The sequence below is a fragment of the Ahaetulla prasina genome, chromosome 6 (genome assembly GCF_028640845.1).
Source record: "Ahaetulla prasina isolate Xishuangbanna chromosome 6, ASM2864084v1, whole genome shotgun sequence".
Classification (NCBI taxonomy): domain Eukaryota; kingdom Metazoa; phylum Chordata; class Lepidosauria; order Squamata; family Colubridae; genus Ahaetulla; species Ahaetulla prasina.
The window spans coordinates 46,485,132-46,504,003 of NC_080544.1; the positions used below are offsets into that span (position 1 = coordinate 46,485,132).

An 18,872-nucleotide genomic window follows, 5' to 3' on the forward strand; every position below is an offset into this window, starting at 1 on the left:
ATAGTCCTATTAGCCCTGCCAAGATTGAGAAAAGAAGTCAAATCTGCATTGAGCTTCTGAAGAGACAAGGACATCCTGCTGTCCAGGCTATACTACATCTGATGAGAGGTATAGAATTGAAAAGACAGGTTTCTGTACCCTCTATAGGTCATAGTCTCTGACTGAGGAAATATGTAAATATTGTGTTCTATTAGATCTTACTGGGTAGACAGATGACTCCCCAAAATTATTAGTTTTTAATTTGTCTTATTATCAAATAGTTTTTAAAAAGCCTATGGGCAATTAATTGCCATATAATTACTAAAATCAGTATAAAAACAACTGAACATTGTGTTCCTTGCTCCTAAAACAATGAAGAGAGGCTTTTGCTTAATGATACAGCACCACCTAGAACAGGGCTGTCAAATTCCTGGCCCATGGCCTGAATGCGTCATGTATTGGGCATGCCACCCCACCTGTTTTAGCGAAGGGGAAGAAAAAAGTCCTGACACATCATGTGACAGCGCTGTGGCGACATGAGTTTGACATCCATGATCTAGGATGATGTAGTCCAGTCTTTCTTATGATAAATGTTCAAAGACATCATTTCTAATATGGGATTTAGAAGGGATCAAGTGCATCTAGTTAAAAAAGGTAACTAGCATCCAATACGGGAAACTGTGTGTTGTGTCTGCGTCCCCTGAGCCGGGCCCCCTGCCAGAAAGTGACTCAGAAAATGAGGGGGAAGGGCCATCAGGACTTACCTCTGGAGCACTGGTTTCCCTGGCTCAGCTCCAGGAGCCAGAGGCAGGCCAGGTGGAGGAGATAACGAGGCCTCCGTCCCCTGACTCTTTCCCCACCCAGGCCACGCCTCCAGACCCGGCTGATGGCAATCAGACCTGGCTGGACCCTACGTTTCGTAGGCAGGAGAGGTGGGAACAACAGAAGCAGGGGTGGGGCAGGCCTAGGAAGTTCTGAGTCATGGAGCCACACCCCACAGGATATAAAAGCAGCAAGGGCTGCTATACCACTTTGTGGCAAGCAAATCAACTGCTTAGAGGGAGAATTAGAGCTGAAGTCCTGTTTGTTCCTGGTTTCCTGGCTGACTCATCGGCATCAAGAGAGATAACAGAGACACTTGGCAGATGCTCGCTAGTTTGCTGCCAGAGCTGATAGTTGCCGGCTAATTAAGTCATCGCTCATGTCTCCTGGACTGCGGAGGGGACAGAACACTATGTATTTCTCCTCTTATGAAATAAATGAGGTGTCCCTACTACTGAAACTTTCACATCTTATTGAAGATAGGGCAGGAGTCCCCACCCCCCGGTCTGCAGCCCGGTGCTGGGCCATAACTCATTTAGAACTGGGCTGCGGAACTGGTGGGCGACCACATTCATGCAAGTGAAGATGCATCTGCTGACTGCCAGTTCAGTTCCCATTGGCTCAAGGTTGACTCAGCCTTCCATCCTTCCAAGGTTGATAAAATAAGGACCCAGACTGTTTGGGGCAATATGCAGACTCTGTAAACTGCTTAGAGAGGGCTGGGAAGTGGTATATAAGTCTAAGCACTATTGCTATTAGTGAAAGCAGCACACGTGAAACCATCCCCTTCCCCTCCCCGCTCCACCATCATCTCCACCGGTCCACTGAGCTGGAAAAGTTGGGGGATGCTGAGGTAAGAAATTCAGTAGATAGGATTTAAAGCGGATTGCCTTGACTCTTTTTAAATTGTGTATTTAGATGGCCAAAATAATATGTGAAATGGTCTGAGTGAAAAAAGAGTTTATTACATTTTTTATGATGCCCCACTGCCACTGTAAGTAGTGTGGAAACCTTTATAATATAGCCGATTAATAACAATATTTGTTTCTGCACCCTATTCCTGAAGTGAAATGGAACAATGTATATCACCCTAAAAATATCCATTAACGCTTGCAGTATCTATTGATCATTTAACCACTATTACTGTTAGAAATAACAAGATTTATATCTATATTCTCTGTAGATATGCAGAGTCAGCTTCTGTAGAGCTCATTCATCAGAAAATAGAGCAAATACATAAAAGTAAATGCCAAAATAAAATAAAATAATTTTTTAAAAAATGCAATGTGCAGGTGCCAAATATGGCAAAAGCAATACTTACCAGGCTTGCCTTTGTTTTGGATTTGCAAGCAAAGAACAAGAAGCAACAAAAATGGAAGCAAAACAGAAAAAAAGTCAAGGGATTTATTAAGAAAGCAGAAAAAACCGGGAGGCAACAATCTGTAATGCACAAAGCACAATATTCCTTTTAGTTCAGTTATGAAAAAGGAAGCAGCACAATAGTTTTAAGTGGATGAGGTTGCTTTCAGCTTTCACACAAGCATATATATATATGTGAATGAATGAATGAATGAATGAATGAATGAATGAATGAATGAATGAATGAATGGCTCAAAAGGGTGGGAGCAGCTGTAGATAATGGAATTCCCTGAAAACAGAAATACTGTATATGCAATTCACCTTGACAAAATGCCAGGTGCAACAGAAATGGTTCAAAAAGCACTCACATAATCTGTAGACTGAATGCAATGGGAAACACTTTATCCGATAAACTTTTTTTTTTATGGAGACAAACATGCAGTAGAAGTATAAGCTAAATGAAGACTGAGGATATTAAAGGAAATTATATGAATGCAGATGCTACCTGAAAAGTACATGCCAAGGAATTACCAGGAGCTCTACAAACTCAATCTGCTCAAGTTTCTGCCTCCCAATTACATATTTAGGAGCTAATCCTTTTTACATTTGCACTGGAGCCATTGATTTTTGCAAAACATTAGGGTACTTCTTTAACTCCTTTTTCTTAATGCTCTGGCCCAAATCAGGTTTTTCTAAAAAGGTATTAGTTTAGTTCAGATTTATAAAGTGCTCAGAAGGATCTCTCCAGCTATAAATATAAGACTTTTTTTCTTATTATTTTCCTTGCAGGATACCAATACACAGAGCACATTTCAGTATATTTTTTCTGCATATATCAGAAGTTTCTGCTATGTTTCTAACTAGGACAAAGTAACATACATAAAGATTAGTCAGAAATAACCACGTAAGTAACATTTCCTTTCCTTTCTGTTAGCTTATGAAAATACTCTTGTGCACAAGAATATCTAAAGCATTTAAACTGAATTTCTAGAAGAGAATGGGATTAGCCTCCATCCTCTGAATTTTTCGCTAGATCTTAAAGCCACTATAGAATTAGCACGCAAACTGTACAAACCTTGTCTGGAAAATCAAATACACATCTAGGTCACAGCTAGCTTTAGGCTGATGCTGAATAGGCACTGGCCAATGATACGCAAACTTGGGAAGCACAAACTCTCCTTCTGAATCTTTCTAAAAGGCAAATCTTCACATCAATGGAAGATGGCAACTTCAGCCAATGTTGCTAAGGGCACACTCATCTAGGGGCACCTTTAATCTCCATGAACTATCCTTTTCTATTCTCAGACTCCATGATCTGACTCAAATTTACTGAAATATAATTAGCAATTGATAATCATCTTTTTTCCTTTTATCTATTGGGACAAATAGACAAATCTACAGAATGTACAAATCTACAAATTAAATCACAGAACAATCAGCCATTATTTTAATGTCTGCACATGCTTAGTTCCTCCATGTTATCTAAAGAAGACCCTTCATGAGGGGGTTGATTATGTAACAGATCAGCCAGCCAGTTAAGTTTCTGAACTTTTATCACCATCTAAAAATGCTGTTTTGAAAAGAAAACTCAATCTTCTCTAGGTGAACTTTATAAAGATTTAATTTTGCTTTGCATCTTTTCCAAACCATAAAAATCTCTATTAGTGCTCTGGAATACTTGTACTAGAAATATATCATAATCTGCATAAGAGGAATTATGTCTAGGTAACACGCAAAGCTGCAGTTCAGTAGAGATGGCTCAATTTAAGATAACTGCTCTGGTGGAGAATTAGTGTAGTTTCTCCAAAAATTAATAGTAAAATAAATATTTACCATCTGCAAGATTAAAATTATCTCAAATGTTAAAATCAAAAAAATAATAATCAAAGTTTCTTAACCTGGGGGAAAACTAATACACAGAATTGAAATGCAAAAGATAAGCAAAAATTATGCACTTATGTCTCATATTTAGCATTTCTTTCACAAAAATCACCTACATTATACATTGGAAACTGTTACCAGAATATATTCTAGAGATATGGAATTACAGAATAAAAATAAATACTAATTTTAAATGAAAGGGTTATGTAAATGTCCCTAACTTTGCATGATTCTGATTTACCTTCTACTCAACCACATTATATACTCTTTAAAGATTTTATTTAATTTAAAAATATTTATACAACTCTTCTAAATCACATCTTCTAGAAAAATCTACCAAACAAAATTCTCAACAATACATAATACAACCGAGTAACTTTAAAATAGTAATACTAAAAAACAGCAGCCCAAGTAATGAAGTATTTCTACATTTTACTTTGATGTGAAAAACTTTTACAAGGCTTAATACTTTATACTTATTAGGATTGTATTGATAGTCATATATAGATATCTTCTTACAACAAGTACTAATAATTTAATTATTAGTGGCATAATAATGCGATTTGTTCTGAGAGGCCAATGATATCCATAATTCTGCAATTTTCTAGGCTTAAATACTGTATTACATATCATTATTTGTTAAATGTTTGGGTAGATATTTGCCATCAAAGCAGTGACTATAATATATTTAGATTTGTTTCATAATTGGCTGCTGTCAAATAAATATGTTTTTCCTGGCATCTACTTGTCTTTACTTTTTTTTATGAACAGTGTTACAATACGTATGATGAGATGAAATTCTATATTGAATTAATGCATACATGTAACATGAGACACAGCTAAGAATTAGAGCACATTTTCTCCAAAATAAATATTGTAAGCAATGAAACAGGCTTAAGTAAATAAGAGAAATTTCCAAGAAGACTTCCAAGCATATGTAGTGACCTCCAGATGTGTTGTGATTCCCAAACCTGTTTCTTAAATCATCTTTGATAATTGCATGAATAATTTTCTATTATTGTGTATTCCCTATACCAGAATAAGAAAAGAATATTTTCTTTTCATGTAAGTAAATACCTACCTATCATTTGAGCAATTGTCTTCTCATACTCTGAAACAATTTTCCTATTAAAAGATGAAAAGAAATGAAAATGAACATGCATCCACAGAATGGATTTTTCTAATGCCATCTTTTCTATTAAAACCTTACAAATTAGCTCCAAAATGTATGACAGAATAGAGTTGTTACAGTGTGGCATTTCTTTAATCAAAAGATTAATTCATAGATAGCTAGGATGCTGCTAAAACCATATTTATGCTATAAAATAGGTGATCTACTATGTATAGACTGTGACCTCCTTATTCAGACTTGTTTTCTCAGTTTCTTCAGTACAAAGATAGATCTGCCATTCTATGTATTAACTTCTTACTTCTTACCTTCTTACTGATCAAATTTTGAACTGATTTTGTCAGAAAGTGACAGCAGAGAGGAAAGATAGTTTCCACAGACCTATGTTAATTTAATTAGCAATTACATTTTGAGTTGCAGAAATGGAGGAAAAATCCCTATTGCAATGTCTCAAGTCTATGAAATAGCCATAAACACGACAATAAAAACAATTCAAAAGGATTGCCTTAAACTTTAAAATTATATCCTATTTTGAATTTGTTCTCCTAAGAAAGTTAGCTGATTAAATCTTATTTAAACAACTGACCTCTTCATCTGAATTTTATAAGGCATTGATAGATACCTTGACATTATTTGTGGGATTTTTCAAACAGAAAGAGGTAGAATATGTATTTAATCTATTTATTTATTTATTTATTTATTTGATTTATAACCTGTTTTTCTATTCAGTAGGTACTCTCGAGGTAGTTCTTGAATACTACAGTTTACTGCTGTAACATATTTCTATGTAGAATTTATACACATAAGTAACGGAAAACTATTTCCATATTATGGAAGATTATGTTGTCTTATGAACAACACACACACACACAAATGGGCACTTCTTTCAACAGATCAATTTTGGTAAACTGAAGAGTCTGGCATCAGCAGTATGATTAAAAAATAAGATGTTTTAACTGTTTCATAAACTTTAAAAGTATTGATTCATAGAAAATTACACAAACCTCATTTCCATAACTTCCCTCCTACTTTCTTCATATTTCTCTTTCCATTCTGAAATCATCCTTTCCTTTGCAACTATCTTTTTTAAAAAGAGAAGAAATAAGGTTGTATCAGCTTGAAAAAGGACAAAATACTTTGCCACATAACATTCTAAGAATTGATAGAAAAGAATAGCAAGATTATAATTAAGGCATCCATAGGGAAGGTAAGGAGAGCAACTGATAAAACACACACAATGATATGACACAAATGCTGTGGTAACACACATACTTGCGTCAGATATCAGGATGCAAGTATATGATTGTGGCACATGTGATGTCACCATGTGCATGTCTTTTCTATGTCATCACTTTTTACTGCAGATACCACTTTTATAAAATCAAAATGTGTTGGCATTTCTCCCTCTTGCTAAGATAAGACAAAGTACAAATACAAGCAAATTATATACTTCAAACATCAGTTTATTGCAGAGAATGGATTGCTTTGGAATCCACAGGAAGTGATTTTTTGAATGATGTCGTACATCAGGGTTTCTCAAGCTTAGCTAGTTTAAGTCATATAAACTTCAATTTCCAGAATTCCTAGCCAGCCTGTCTGAGGAATCCTGAAAGTTGAAATCCATGTGTCTTAAAGTTGCAAGATAAGAAATCCTGTGAGTCCTATTCATGCCTTTATGTGAATTCTATTACACCTACCTAAAGAACTACCTAAATATCTATGTTCCCAAATACACAAAACTATACCTTGACCAGGGATGTCAAACTTGTGGCCCATGGACCAGATGCGTCACACGCTGGCCACTCCCAACCCCGTTTTAGCAAAGGGGGAAAAAGTTGCGATACGTTGCATTACAATGTGTCGTTGTGAGTTTGACACTCCTGACCTAGACAATAAAATAGTCTGATTTGTTTACTATATTAGTTCTACAAAAAAAATTGACCTAGGTCTTGCCAAATATTTACCAAACTCTTTGAACATATAAACAAAAAAATGATGCTCATGTAGTATTTTGTTAGGTAAACAAAGAAATCCTAACAGAGATATATAATAAATATTCCAACCATACATGGATTTTCTCAATAAATAATTATGATCAAAAACAGATAGAACATGCACCAAATTTGCCCAATCTACTTTTCTATAATGAATTTTTGCTTTCTGTTAACTATTATTAATATATATTACTATATAGAATAATATATACTTCCTTATTGGATAAGGAACCAGCAATCTAAAGAAATTAAGTGGAACACATTCCCTGAATTATGTTTAACAGATAAGGAGAATTGATTCTTTAAAAAAAATTACCACAATGTTGGCATTGATCAATAACTGGAAATCATTTATTCATTTAATTTTATTGCAATGAATTAATTGGAAGAACGAACTTCAAAAAGTGGTTGCATTTGTAAAATGCCTGTAAAATAAATAGGGAGGCTTCCTTGATTAAAATTGCCATTACCTCTTCCCTGGTAACTCTTAAGGCGGTATCCAGGTCTTGCTGCTTATAAAGCAGAGTGGAGGCATTTTCTCCCTCTGAGCTGCTTATCCGGGAATACAATGCACTTTTAGAGATCGAAGGGTCAACTGCAGGGTCTCTCTGTTCAAAGAAGGAGAAAAAGTTATTAATATGTTCCAGTCGTGAACTATTTCAAAGGAAGTGAGAAAAGAATGCAATGTGAAAAAAAATGTGGAATTAATTAATTGATATATTAATCTTGGTTTATTCTTAAGGTATTTCACAAGAGTTACTGTTACACATTGGCGATATACAGAATATTGGAAATTTCAATCTTTCCTGCAAAGCACCATTTCACTGAGCTTCAGAACCAAAAGTGATCATTGAAACTAGTTTGGGAAGAGAGTATGCTTTTGTTAGCATCCCCAATCTGATTACTTCCAAATATATTGGACTGCATCTTAAAAATTCTAATGTCCATAATTTCCAAAAATTATGAACATTAGAATTTTTAAGATGCCTGAATGAGCTCAGGATGGAAAAGTTTGGTTTATAGAGAACCTGCCTACTCAAGTATAAACCATCATGGGCACCCCATCACTGGAGGTTTTTAAGAAGAGACTGGACAGTCGCTTGTCTGATGGTATCAGTTTTCCTGCTTGAGCAGGGGGCTGGACTAGAAGACCTCCAATGTCCTGTCCCGTTCTACCATTCCATTTCTATTTTTATTCTACCCCATCCCACCCTACCCTACTGCTTGAACGCTTTTTTGCTGCTATTTCAATTTTTCATTAAAAACAATTTTTTTGCTAAAATGATATCAAGTTCTTAGTAAGAAAAATACATTTGGACAACTTTGTACAGGATGCAGCCTGACATCTACTGAACTGTGTATTATTCACCATACAATAACGGACACAAAGATCAACAAAAGCAAAATGAATTTTATTTGAAAGTCAATACCAAAGAAAAGAATAAAGTTCTTTTCTTGGAACAAAGTATGTTCCAACAAATACCTCAAAACACATTTTTGGCCACCATATTTAAAATGTGTATAACATAGTTATAGCTTTGGCTTATACTTTTTCACTTTTTATTTGATATTAACCTTATTACTAAAACCACTATCCAGCAGTTACCTAAATATAGTTCTGCAGATGGTAGAATAATTTAGGATAAAATAGGAAATTGTTGATGTGGATTTATTTTTATAAGAATGTGATCACAATATTAACAATGTATTTACTTAATATTTAAGTTGCCGGCAGATCTGAACATTTTTAATTAAAATAGAATTATATTAGAGTAATTCATAACAATCAGTATTTGATTCAAGCACCTAGTCAATCCTCTTGTGGCTCTTGTGGCCTCTTGTGGCTCAACAGACTAATGCAGTCTGTTATTAACACAGCTGCCTGCAATTACTGCAGGTTCTAGTCCCACCAGGCCCATGGTTGACTCAGCCTTCCATCCTTTATAAGGTAGGTAAAATGAGGACCCAGATTGTTGGGGTCAATAAGTTGACTTTGTATATAAATATACAAATAGGATGAAGACTATTGCTAACATAGTGTAAGCCGCCCTGAGTCTTCGGAGAAGGGTGGGGTATAAATGCGAATTTAAAAAAAATCTATCTATCCATCCATCCATCCATCCATCCATCCATCCATCCATCCATCCATCCATCCATCCATCTATCTATCTATCTATCTATCTATCTATCTATCTATCTATCTATCTCTATATAAAATTCAAGAACTGTTTGAGGATTTCCTTTGTTTCACCTTTAGAAGAGAAGTGACTTGACTCATATTATTCTAGAGAATGCATGTGAAGGAATGGGTTCTTTGTTTGCTTGCAAGTTTTTACTTTACTAAATATTGAGATACTTCTTGGTTTCAAAAATAATATGTACGAAAATGTCTACTCTGAAATATTTATATAGAAACACATATACAGTTTCTTTCTCTAAAAATAATAATAAAACCATCAATGCAATTATGATTCATATATGAAACTGATATGGGCCCAAACTAAGATTAATTTATCTATCCTAACATGCAGTTTTGGCTCCTTTTTTTTTCTATAAATGAGAACTAAAATGTATCCTCTGAAACACATGGAAAATGAATTCAATATTATTCACATATAAGCATTATTATGAGAGCAAATATACTGATTTTGTAACTGGTATCAAGATTATCATGAAGGTTAGTAGGTTCACTATTGGAAATTTTTACTATGCATTCAAATAATTTGAATTGAGCTCCCATTTGCATAGAATCCAAAGCACTTTACCATAGCACAAAAATAATTATACAGATAAAAATAAAAAAATTGCAATTGAGTTGTAGATATGAAGCAGAAATTTAATTTAGATGAAGCAATATAATAACAAGATACTCAAAAGAAATTCAATATTTTCAGAAAATTCTATATACTTAATTTCAACTTATTTCTTGTCTATTGTAAATCTATGGATGTTCTATTAGATCAACTCATCACTGATTTAACATGTTGACTATAATAATGACTGCTTAAAGAAGTAAATAAAATTGTACTTCCCAACTGAACATGTTACAGGGGGAAGATTATGTTTAATTTAATCAGGGCAGCTTGCCCAAAAGCTTGTTTTTTAAATTTGTCACAACAATCTCTTGAAAAATTTAATTAAGATAAATTACTTAACAAGCTATTCATGTAATTATATTACATCTTGTTGATTCATTCTGGGAAAATGCCCAGTAGTTTTGCAATATTTTATAGCTTCCAAATGATATTAAGTTATTTAGTATTTAGTTATTTGACACTGTATAGTCAACAAGGCTAGAAAAGAACATGATAAGCATTAGGCTTGGAATACGGAGGAAGCATCTACATAATCTGCTTCATGAGATATTTCCCCAGTCACTGCAGCTGCCTCAGCTCAGCAGAAAATGTGTATCAATCCTAGAAGTGGCTTACAATTTCTAACAGGAATTAACTCTAGCTTTGAGAAGGAGATGTGTGAGGTAAACAGTTGCTCAGCCCAATGAAATTAGAAAGTATGAGAAGGAGAACAACCCATTCCTGTAGACCAGGGGTGTCAAACTCTCATCATCATGTTATCATTACATGATGTATTATGACTTTCACCCCCTTCACTAAACCGGGGGTGGACGTGGCCAGCATGTGATGCATCCAGCCCGCGGGCTGCAAGTTTGACACTCCTGCTGTAGACCCTCCAGGAGTGGAAGGCACAAGAGCTGTTAATGCATTTTATAAAAATAAAGTACCCTTCCTGGAATCCTTGAGGTGTGTTTCTTGACCTTGAAAAGTGGACAAATTTGTTTTAAAAACAAAACAAAACAACTAGGCAGGAAGTATACAGGTAGTCCTCAACTTACAACATTTGTTTAGGGATTATTCAAAGTTATACCAAACTGAAAAATGTAACTATGATCGTTTTTCACACTTTCGGTCATTGCAGCATTCCACTGGTCATGGGATCAAAATTTGGACACTTGGCAACTGGCATGTAGTTATGATGGTTAAAATGTTCCAGGGTCAGGTGATCCCATCTGGCGACCTTATGACAAGCAAAGCTGGCATGGTTGTTGGTCCGGTGGAAGCCCCTAAGGCAGGTTCTCACCCTGTTATCTGGGAACAGTTTGACCCTGTTGCTCCCAAGGAAGTGGACAGGATCCTAGGGAGTATGCGCGCAAGCACCTATGTTTTAGACTCATGTCCCTCCTGGCTTGTGAAAGCTTCCCAGGAGATGACATGCAGTGATCTATGTCCCTCCCAACTTCGTACTCTCACACATACTGGACCAGCTCTGTTAGAGATTTAACTAAGAGATGTTATAATGTTGGAGTTGCAGGCTTTAACTAGTAGAAGTAAAGAATTCTTTTAGCATTATCTTCATTAAATAAGGGAGACTTTGTGTTTGTGTGCGCGCATGCGTATGTGTGAATATATTAGTTATAATGCTCAATACTGGAAACACAGAATAAAATATCTGAAGTATGAAAAAATTAAATATATAAGAATGCTAAGGTGTTTAAATCAACATTCATACAGATTCAAATGAAATACTTTCAGACCTATCTGATTTTTCAGACTACACAATTTGACCAAATAATCATAAAGAAGAAAAACAGGAAGACTTTCCTCCTGATCCACCTTGGTCAATCACCAACAGCAGAGTCTCAGTCACAGTAATGCAAAGTACAATTATGTTAAAATGTACAGCTTGGTAGTCTGTTGTATAGATTACAACTAATAAATTAATTGCAATAGTTCATACCTCCCTGTTTTGAAATGTATGTTTTCAGTCTGTGATACAGCACTGGCAGGCAAATATTAAGGTGGCCTCAGTATTTAAAAACAAAAGAAAACAAGAAACACAAGGCACACATAACCTCCAATAAGAGAAACCCCATGACCTCCTTTCTACTGATATCACCATAAGGAGTCTTCCAGGGGAGCGGCACAGATCAAATGCATGATTTAAAAACTAACATTTCACTCTAGTTTAAGCTGCATGCACCACAGGCTCAACTTCACTCCAATATGTCAACAGCCAGCATGCTGTGGGCATAGCAGGGAAAAAAAAGAAACAAAACATTTTTGATCTTAATGAATGAAGAAGAGATTAACATATGAGGCCTCTTCCTCTTCTTAAAATCTGTTTCCTCCCATTATTTTAAACCACCTTCTTAGACAATTGAGATATGGATTGTTGCCTAAAGATCAAAACCGTCATCCTCAGACAATTCCTAACACACACACACACACACACACACACACACACACACACACAGATGAGAATCCTGGCATTTGCAGTTTCTTGTATGCAGTGTGCAGTTTTGACCTCACAGAGTTTGTCAAAATTGTTTAGGTCAACAAAGGGATACCTCAGTTTGCGGGTTCTGTTTGACTATATAGACACCATTTCTTTTCTTGCTTATGATTAAAGCTCTTTATTGCAGTTTTGGACAATTTAGACAATGTTTAAAGTCCACCCCATTCCCCATGGCAACAATTCTAGATGCAGTTTTGTTTGTGCCAGCCAATGGGAAGAGATAGATGCAGCTTGCTTAATCTCCCATTCTTTTGCAAGACCACCTCTCACTGAGGCCAACAACCATATAGGAAGTATTTTGAAAGGGCCTGGGGGATTACAGGAGGAAAGAAGAGCTTTCTAGATCAGAAATCTTCTACAGATGGGAAAAGTTGGGAAGAAACTGTGGGAAGAAAATCCTGGATCCAAACCCATCCATTTCTTAAACTGGGTGAGTACCAGTTTTCGCTTCTCAATACCTGCAATCACTGGCCTGCAGATAAAGCCAGTTTTCAAGCAATAAAATGCTATAGCGAGTGTCCCCAATTTGGTGAATTATTGCATTTACAAAAGGATTAAAAAAAAAAACCCCACACGCACACACAGAACAGTTTTCTGAATTCTTGCCATACTGAACTTTTGGATATAAAGTGATATATTTCACACAACTGTGAATATCTCATATATTCACCCAATTGCATCTGTGTCTGCCACTCTCCAAACTCTGAATATTTTCCATAACATACATAGTGTCTTTTCCATGCCCTTCTAAAGAAATCACCAGGCTCATTTACATTTCCAGTATGTATCAAAAAATTAAACTGTGAAAATCACAGGTCTGTATAAGAAAATGGTGCCCAAATGTATTCCTGTGATCAATAGCAATAGTACTTAAGACTTATATACCTCTTCACGGTGTTTTACAGCCCTCTCTAAGTGGTTTACAGTCAGCATATTTCCCCCAACAATCTGAGTGCTCATTTTATGGACCTCAGAAGGATGGAAGGCTGAGTCAACCTTGAACTGGTCAAAATTGAACTGCCAAACTGCTGGCAGTCAGTAGAATTAGCCTGCAATACTGCATTCTAATCACTGCGCCACCACATCATGTGATCGTCATTTTTGAAACATATCTGCAAAGTGGAACATGACCGTGTCTGAGATTAGAGAAAAGAAACTTTCACATGCTTTTTTCTATCTTTCTACATAGCAATGGACCAAAATCATCCAGCATCACCACTCAGAAAAACTTATTGTTAAAGTGAAAGCAGCAACATGGTTTTTAAGCACACAAACTGCAGGCACAGAAGATACCTCAGTATCTAAGGAGTTGAAAGAAGACAAGGTAATTTGTCTGGCTAGCTTCAGGGCTTCTATCCTCATTGCAGCAAATTCTAATTCCTCCTGCCAGTGAGACGGTTGTGACAATGTACAGGGAAAATCCATTAAGCATGATGCAAAGACAAATGCCCATAGTTACAAAATTCATTAATACCATTGTTTTAGGATATTGCATACATACTGGCTGAGGTCCACATACTCTACTAGGCCATCATGGATTTTAACTACCAATGACTGAAGAAACCACAATGGCTGATCCACCAACACAACATGCTAAGCCAAAAGAGTTACATTATAGGTCATTGTGATGCAATATTTAAGGAGAAATGACATGAAATGTTTAACATGCAACCATCTCTCTTAATTTTTTCATTAAATTAATCATAAAACCCTTTCTGATGTGCATTTATTCCTCAGGGAGCTCATTACACATACCTGAGCTTTAGCTATAAGCTACATATTGAATGGTTAGTATCAGTAAAATGTCACCAAAACAATTTTAGAAAAGGTGTTTACAGTTAAGCAGAGCTAAACACTGTTTAGTTATAGCTGACAAAGGGAGGGGGAGGGGAGAAGGGCATGTCAAAATCTGCAAGATGGCAGATGCAGCATCGTGACTGAATCTCCATTAATCTGTCATGACCAGAGAGCTGGGTAGATGAAATGAATATAATGTAAAGATGTAGACCGACCATTCACATGGCAGATACTAAATTATTGGAAAGGAAGGTGTAAATATGTGAAACTATGAAAAATCAATATATTATACACCGTTTTTCTTTGGAAACAAGCTAATACAATGTGTGTGTGTGAGAGAGAGAGAGAAAGAAGGAGGGAGGGAGGAAGAGAGAGAGAGAGAGAGGGAGAATGAACAATTTTTAGGGGTTTTTTATGGCAGAGTTTTGCTACACTTTAGAAATCTGCCCTCATCACACCAGAACATTCATAAGGAGTACAAACCTGAAGTTTCTGAGCAAATACTGGTGGATTCTTTTCCGCTAAGTCGGGCTCCAGATACTGAAGCTGATCACATACTGAAGGCGGATGAGATATTCTACTAAGGAGAGCATCAGCGGAAACATAGGGATCTTCAGGACTGATCTGAAGAGCAAGAAAGTTAAAGAAATTGATAAAACCACTCATAATTAAAACTACTCATTAGTGCCTATAAATATATTGGAAATACCAACCAAATCTGAAGTAAAATATCTATTTTTTCACTTAGACCATAAAAACTTGAGATCTGGCAAGAAAAAATAAGAATTTGAATACCACGGAATAGTTCACATATACTGTAGATTTTTCTTTTTCAAAAAATTAAGAATTATTTTCTGTTATACTCTTTTTTACTCGTGAAATAATTCCATTTCCAAAGAACTTTTGGCAGACTGATAACACTAGATGTGTAAGAACCACAAATTGCAACCAGGTTTGGAAAAGTCAGTCCATAGCAGAGTTTCCCAAACTGTAGCTGGGAAATGTTTTTGGGAACTAGTGTTGTAGTATTTGTTTGTTTGTTGTAGACATGTAAACAAGAGATGGGATTTGCACAAGTCTTATAGAAGCAGAGAGAATTATTTTATATATTTTATATTTTTCAAGAAATGGCCCTGGGCCATTGAAGAAATGATAATCTAGAGCACAGGGGCATGTCCTAAATTGTTGTAAAACAAAAATTTGTAATTGCTAATTTATATGTTGAAAATCCAGTTTGGGACTGCTAAGAACAACATCTGGGGTTGGTGAGGGGGAAAGGGTGAAATGGCATTATTGGAAATTGGGAAAGGGGTTAATTGGGTCGAACAGTTTCAGACCAATGATCTACAGCAAGCTTGATTTACAGTCAAGCTGGATACACAATAAAGACATGTTCCAAACCCTTGATAACTTACTATGTTGTCTGAAGCACTTCCTATGGACACAGATTCCAGTTCTTTTGTTTTATCTGGGGACTGTACTGATGATTCTTGGTTAGTTACCAGGGATCGTGAAGCTGGGTGCTGTAGTTTTATACTACAGGAAAGCTGGCTTTCTGTTTCTTCCAGACTTGACCTTGGGAAAGAGGATAGTATGTTTCTGAATTGGTTAACAGAATACATTCACTGACACCAAACTGCCTACATATTCTTTCGTTACATCTCAGTCTTAAATCTCAAGATTATGGTTATTATTTCCATTTAAAATTAGCATTTGTTTAAAATGATGGCATAACACAGGGTCTTATTCCAGCATCTGAATGCAGACTTCTGAGGTAAGAGAACAATATAGTTCTATTCTATATCATAACTATGATGCAATATTTTACTTTTTAGTTCATTCTATTGTTAAATCTATATCTGCCAGCATTACTACTATAAATGAATACAGTTATTATTAGATGTTTAAAGTTGTATATATAAATCTCTTTATGAATTATTTTAAGTTGTCATTTTCTCCTCTCGGACATTAATGGGGTAACGACATATTAAATGTCTGGTGGCTCAACAGACTAAGACAGTCTGTTTGCAATTACTGCAAGTTCAAGTCCCACCAGGCCCAAGGTTGACTCAGCCTTCCATCCTTTATAAGGTAGGTAAAATGAGGACCCAGATTGTTGGGGGCAATAAGTTGACTTTGTATATAATATACAAATGGATGAAGACTATTGATTAATATAGTGTAAGCCGCCCTGAGTCTTCGGAGAAGGGCGGGATATAAATGCAAATTAAAAAAAACCTTATTTTTTTCTATGCCATTCCAAAGCATACTCAATTAAATAATTTACCACACACAGTATGTGGAACAATACAAAAGCTTCAAGAAAAGTACTATTTCTAGCTCTGATTAGGCCATATTTTTTACAATTGGTTTAATAGATAATGCAAAAAAGTACCCAGAACAAGGAGTTGTAGAATCTGATAAACGGACTGGAGGAGACTTGATTGGACTCTCTTGCTGAGCATTGAACATAAGGTACAAAGATTGCTTTGTCTGGCCATCATCATCCTTGTGTCAAAGAAATATACAAACAATGTTACTATACATCTTACCTAGAACGTCTCCTAACTATCGTATCATATCATATATCATATCCTGAAACATATTAGAGGGCCGTGAAAATATTTGCAGATCCCTCGCATCCTGGACATAAACTGTTTCAACTCCTACCCTCAAAACGACGCTATAGAGCACTGCACACCAGAACAACTAGACACAAGAACAGTTTTTTCCCGAAGGCCATCACTCTGCTAAACAAATAATTCCCTCAACACTGTCAGACTATTTACTGAATCTGCACTACTATTAATCGTTTCATAGTTCCCATCACCAATCTCTTTCCACTTATGACTGTATGACTATAACTTGTTGCTGGCAATCCTTATGATTTATATTGATATATTGACCATCATTTGTGTTGTAAATGTTGTACCTTGATGAAGGTATCTTTTCTTTTATGTACACTGAGAGCATATGCACCAAGACAAATTCCTTGTGTGTCCAATCACACTTGGCCAATAAAAATTCTATTCTATTCTATTCTATATTACAATGCTAAAAGTAATTCCCAAAATTCAAGTATATCAAAGTAATTACAGAATAAATTGGCAAACCTTTTAGCTGTTCTGCATGCAAATGAATAACTCAATTGGAAGCACTGTGACTTTCCTCTATATATACACCCTAGAGAAATACTGTAAGAGGAAGCAACAAGAAATCCACAAGTATAAACTTACAGCTATGGAAGAACCAATTTTTTCCATGTATTCTATTTCATATGTGTTGCCATATTCCAGCTCTGAAATACAAAGTAAAAATGTCTTTAGTAAGGAAAGGAAACATGTTTTCTTATGGACAGCATACATTCCCTAGACATTAAAATCAGAGTAATGAATTATAACCCAGAACATGCTGAAGAAAGATTTTTGCGCAGTTTGAAAGCATAAACTAGGACTAAAGTTTGTTCATTCCAATTATAATTTAGGCCCTTATAATAAATACATATTCTTCGTTTCTTCTTCATTCTTTGTCAAATTAACTCGTGTGATTTTCAAAAAAACCCCAAAACACAATAAATACCCAACAAATTTTAAACTATTAATATATAGCTAAATTAATTTTTAAGTGCTATTTGTTCGAATGGAAAATCTATTTATAAGCTGCTGAATTGTCAAACAATACTACTTAATATGATAATGCATCTTTTATTCATGAATAGGGTGTATATTTACATGCAAAAAGACTACTGCATCCTTTCATTATTACATGAAGTGTAGGATAGTACTACCCCCTCCAAAAATATTTTTAATAAGTCTAATAATTATCAAAGCTAGGGTATCCCACATAGTTATCTGTAAAAGAAAAAGTGCTGATGCCTTTTCCAAAGTTATTTCTTTCTTCCCAACACGGATCTGCTCAAATTAATTAAACAATGTCTTTCCTTACTGAAAAAAAAAAGTAGCACCATCTGGAATTGCCAGACTGTATTTCCAGAAACAGTTATGAGAATATCCAGGACCATTAAGTTCAATTAAACACATGGAAAGTCCTCCTTTGCTGGAGAAGAATGCTGCTACCCTAAGCATTTGCTTAGAAAACTAATTTTCAGCAGCAAGTGTCAGATCAGTGGTTTATGGTAGGAGAAATCTAGGCAGCTTCAGCAGCTACTGAACATTTGAACAGGAAATGAGCCTGGTGAAGATTCAAAGGGCAAAAGGACACGATGCTCAAATGTTACCCTTCCCTTGCTCTCTTTCTATGAGATCATTCTACCCAACTACTTTCTTCCGTACAAAAGTACTTGTCTGCCCTACTAACTAATAAACAAATATCCTCCCCCCTCCCCCCCACAAAAACTGGCTAGGGGAATATTGTACACCAGGGAAAAGGTTAAACCCTCCAGTTATGTGTCTGGTATTTTTTATACTCCCATTTTTTTACTTTGAATTGTCATGAACCAGCCTGGATGCTATCTCTAACTTCCATCCCTGATCTAAGTGTTTAAACTTTCTTGCTTAAAATAAGTAGCGGCAGTTGAAAATAAAACATTTACAAGATAGGAAAATAGCTCATTTTTCAGCAAAGGTAGAGTCTATGAG

At 35.6% G+C, this 18,872-nt stretch overlaps 1 protein-coding gene across 8 annotated transcripts in view; it reads right to left on the reverse strand.

Moving 5' to 3' along the window:
* Positions 1–18,872, reverse strand: part of TACC2 (transforming acidic coiled-coil containing protein 2) — a 184,259-nt gene that overhangs the window by 9,203 nt on the left and 156,184 nt on the right. For 7 of the 8 annotated variants that reach the window (XM_058187263.1, XM_058187269.1, XM_058187268.1 and 4 more), the window contains 8 exons: positions 17,511–17,572; positions 16,670–16,782; positions 15,690–15,849; positions 14,758–14,898; positions 13,771–13,860; positions 7,635–7,772; positions 6,175–6,251; positions 5,123–5,166 (listed from right to left, as the gene is read on the reverse strand). In XM_058187263.1, coding sequence (XP_058043246.1) covers positions 5,123–5,166; positions 6,175–6,251; positions 7,635–7,772; positions 13,771–13,860; positions 14,758–14,898; positions 15,690–15,849; positions 16,670–16,782; positions 17,511–17,572 — 825 coding nt within the window. The remainder of the gene's footprint in view (positions 1–5,122; positions 5,167–6,174; positions 6,252–7,634; positions 7,773–13,770; positions 13,861–14,757; positions 14,899–15,689; positions 15,850–16,669; positions 16,783–17,510; positions 17,573–18,872) is intronic. The other variant, XM_058187264.1, reaches the window with a different exon arrangement.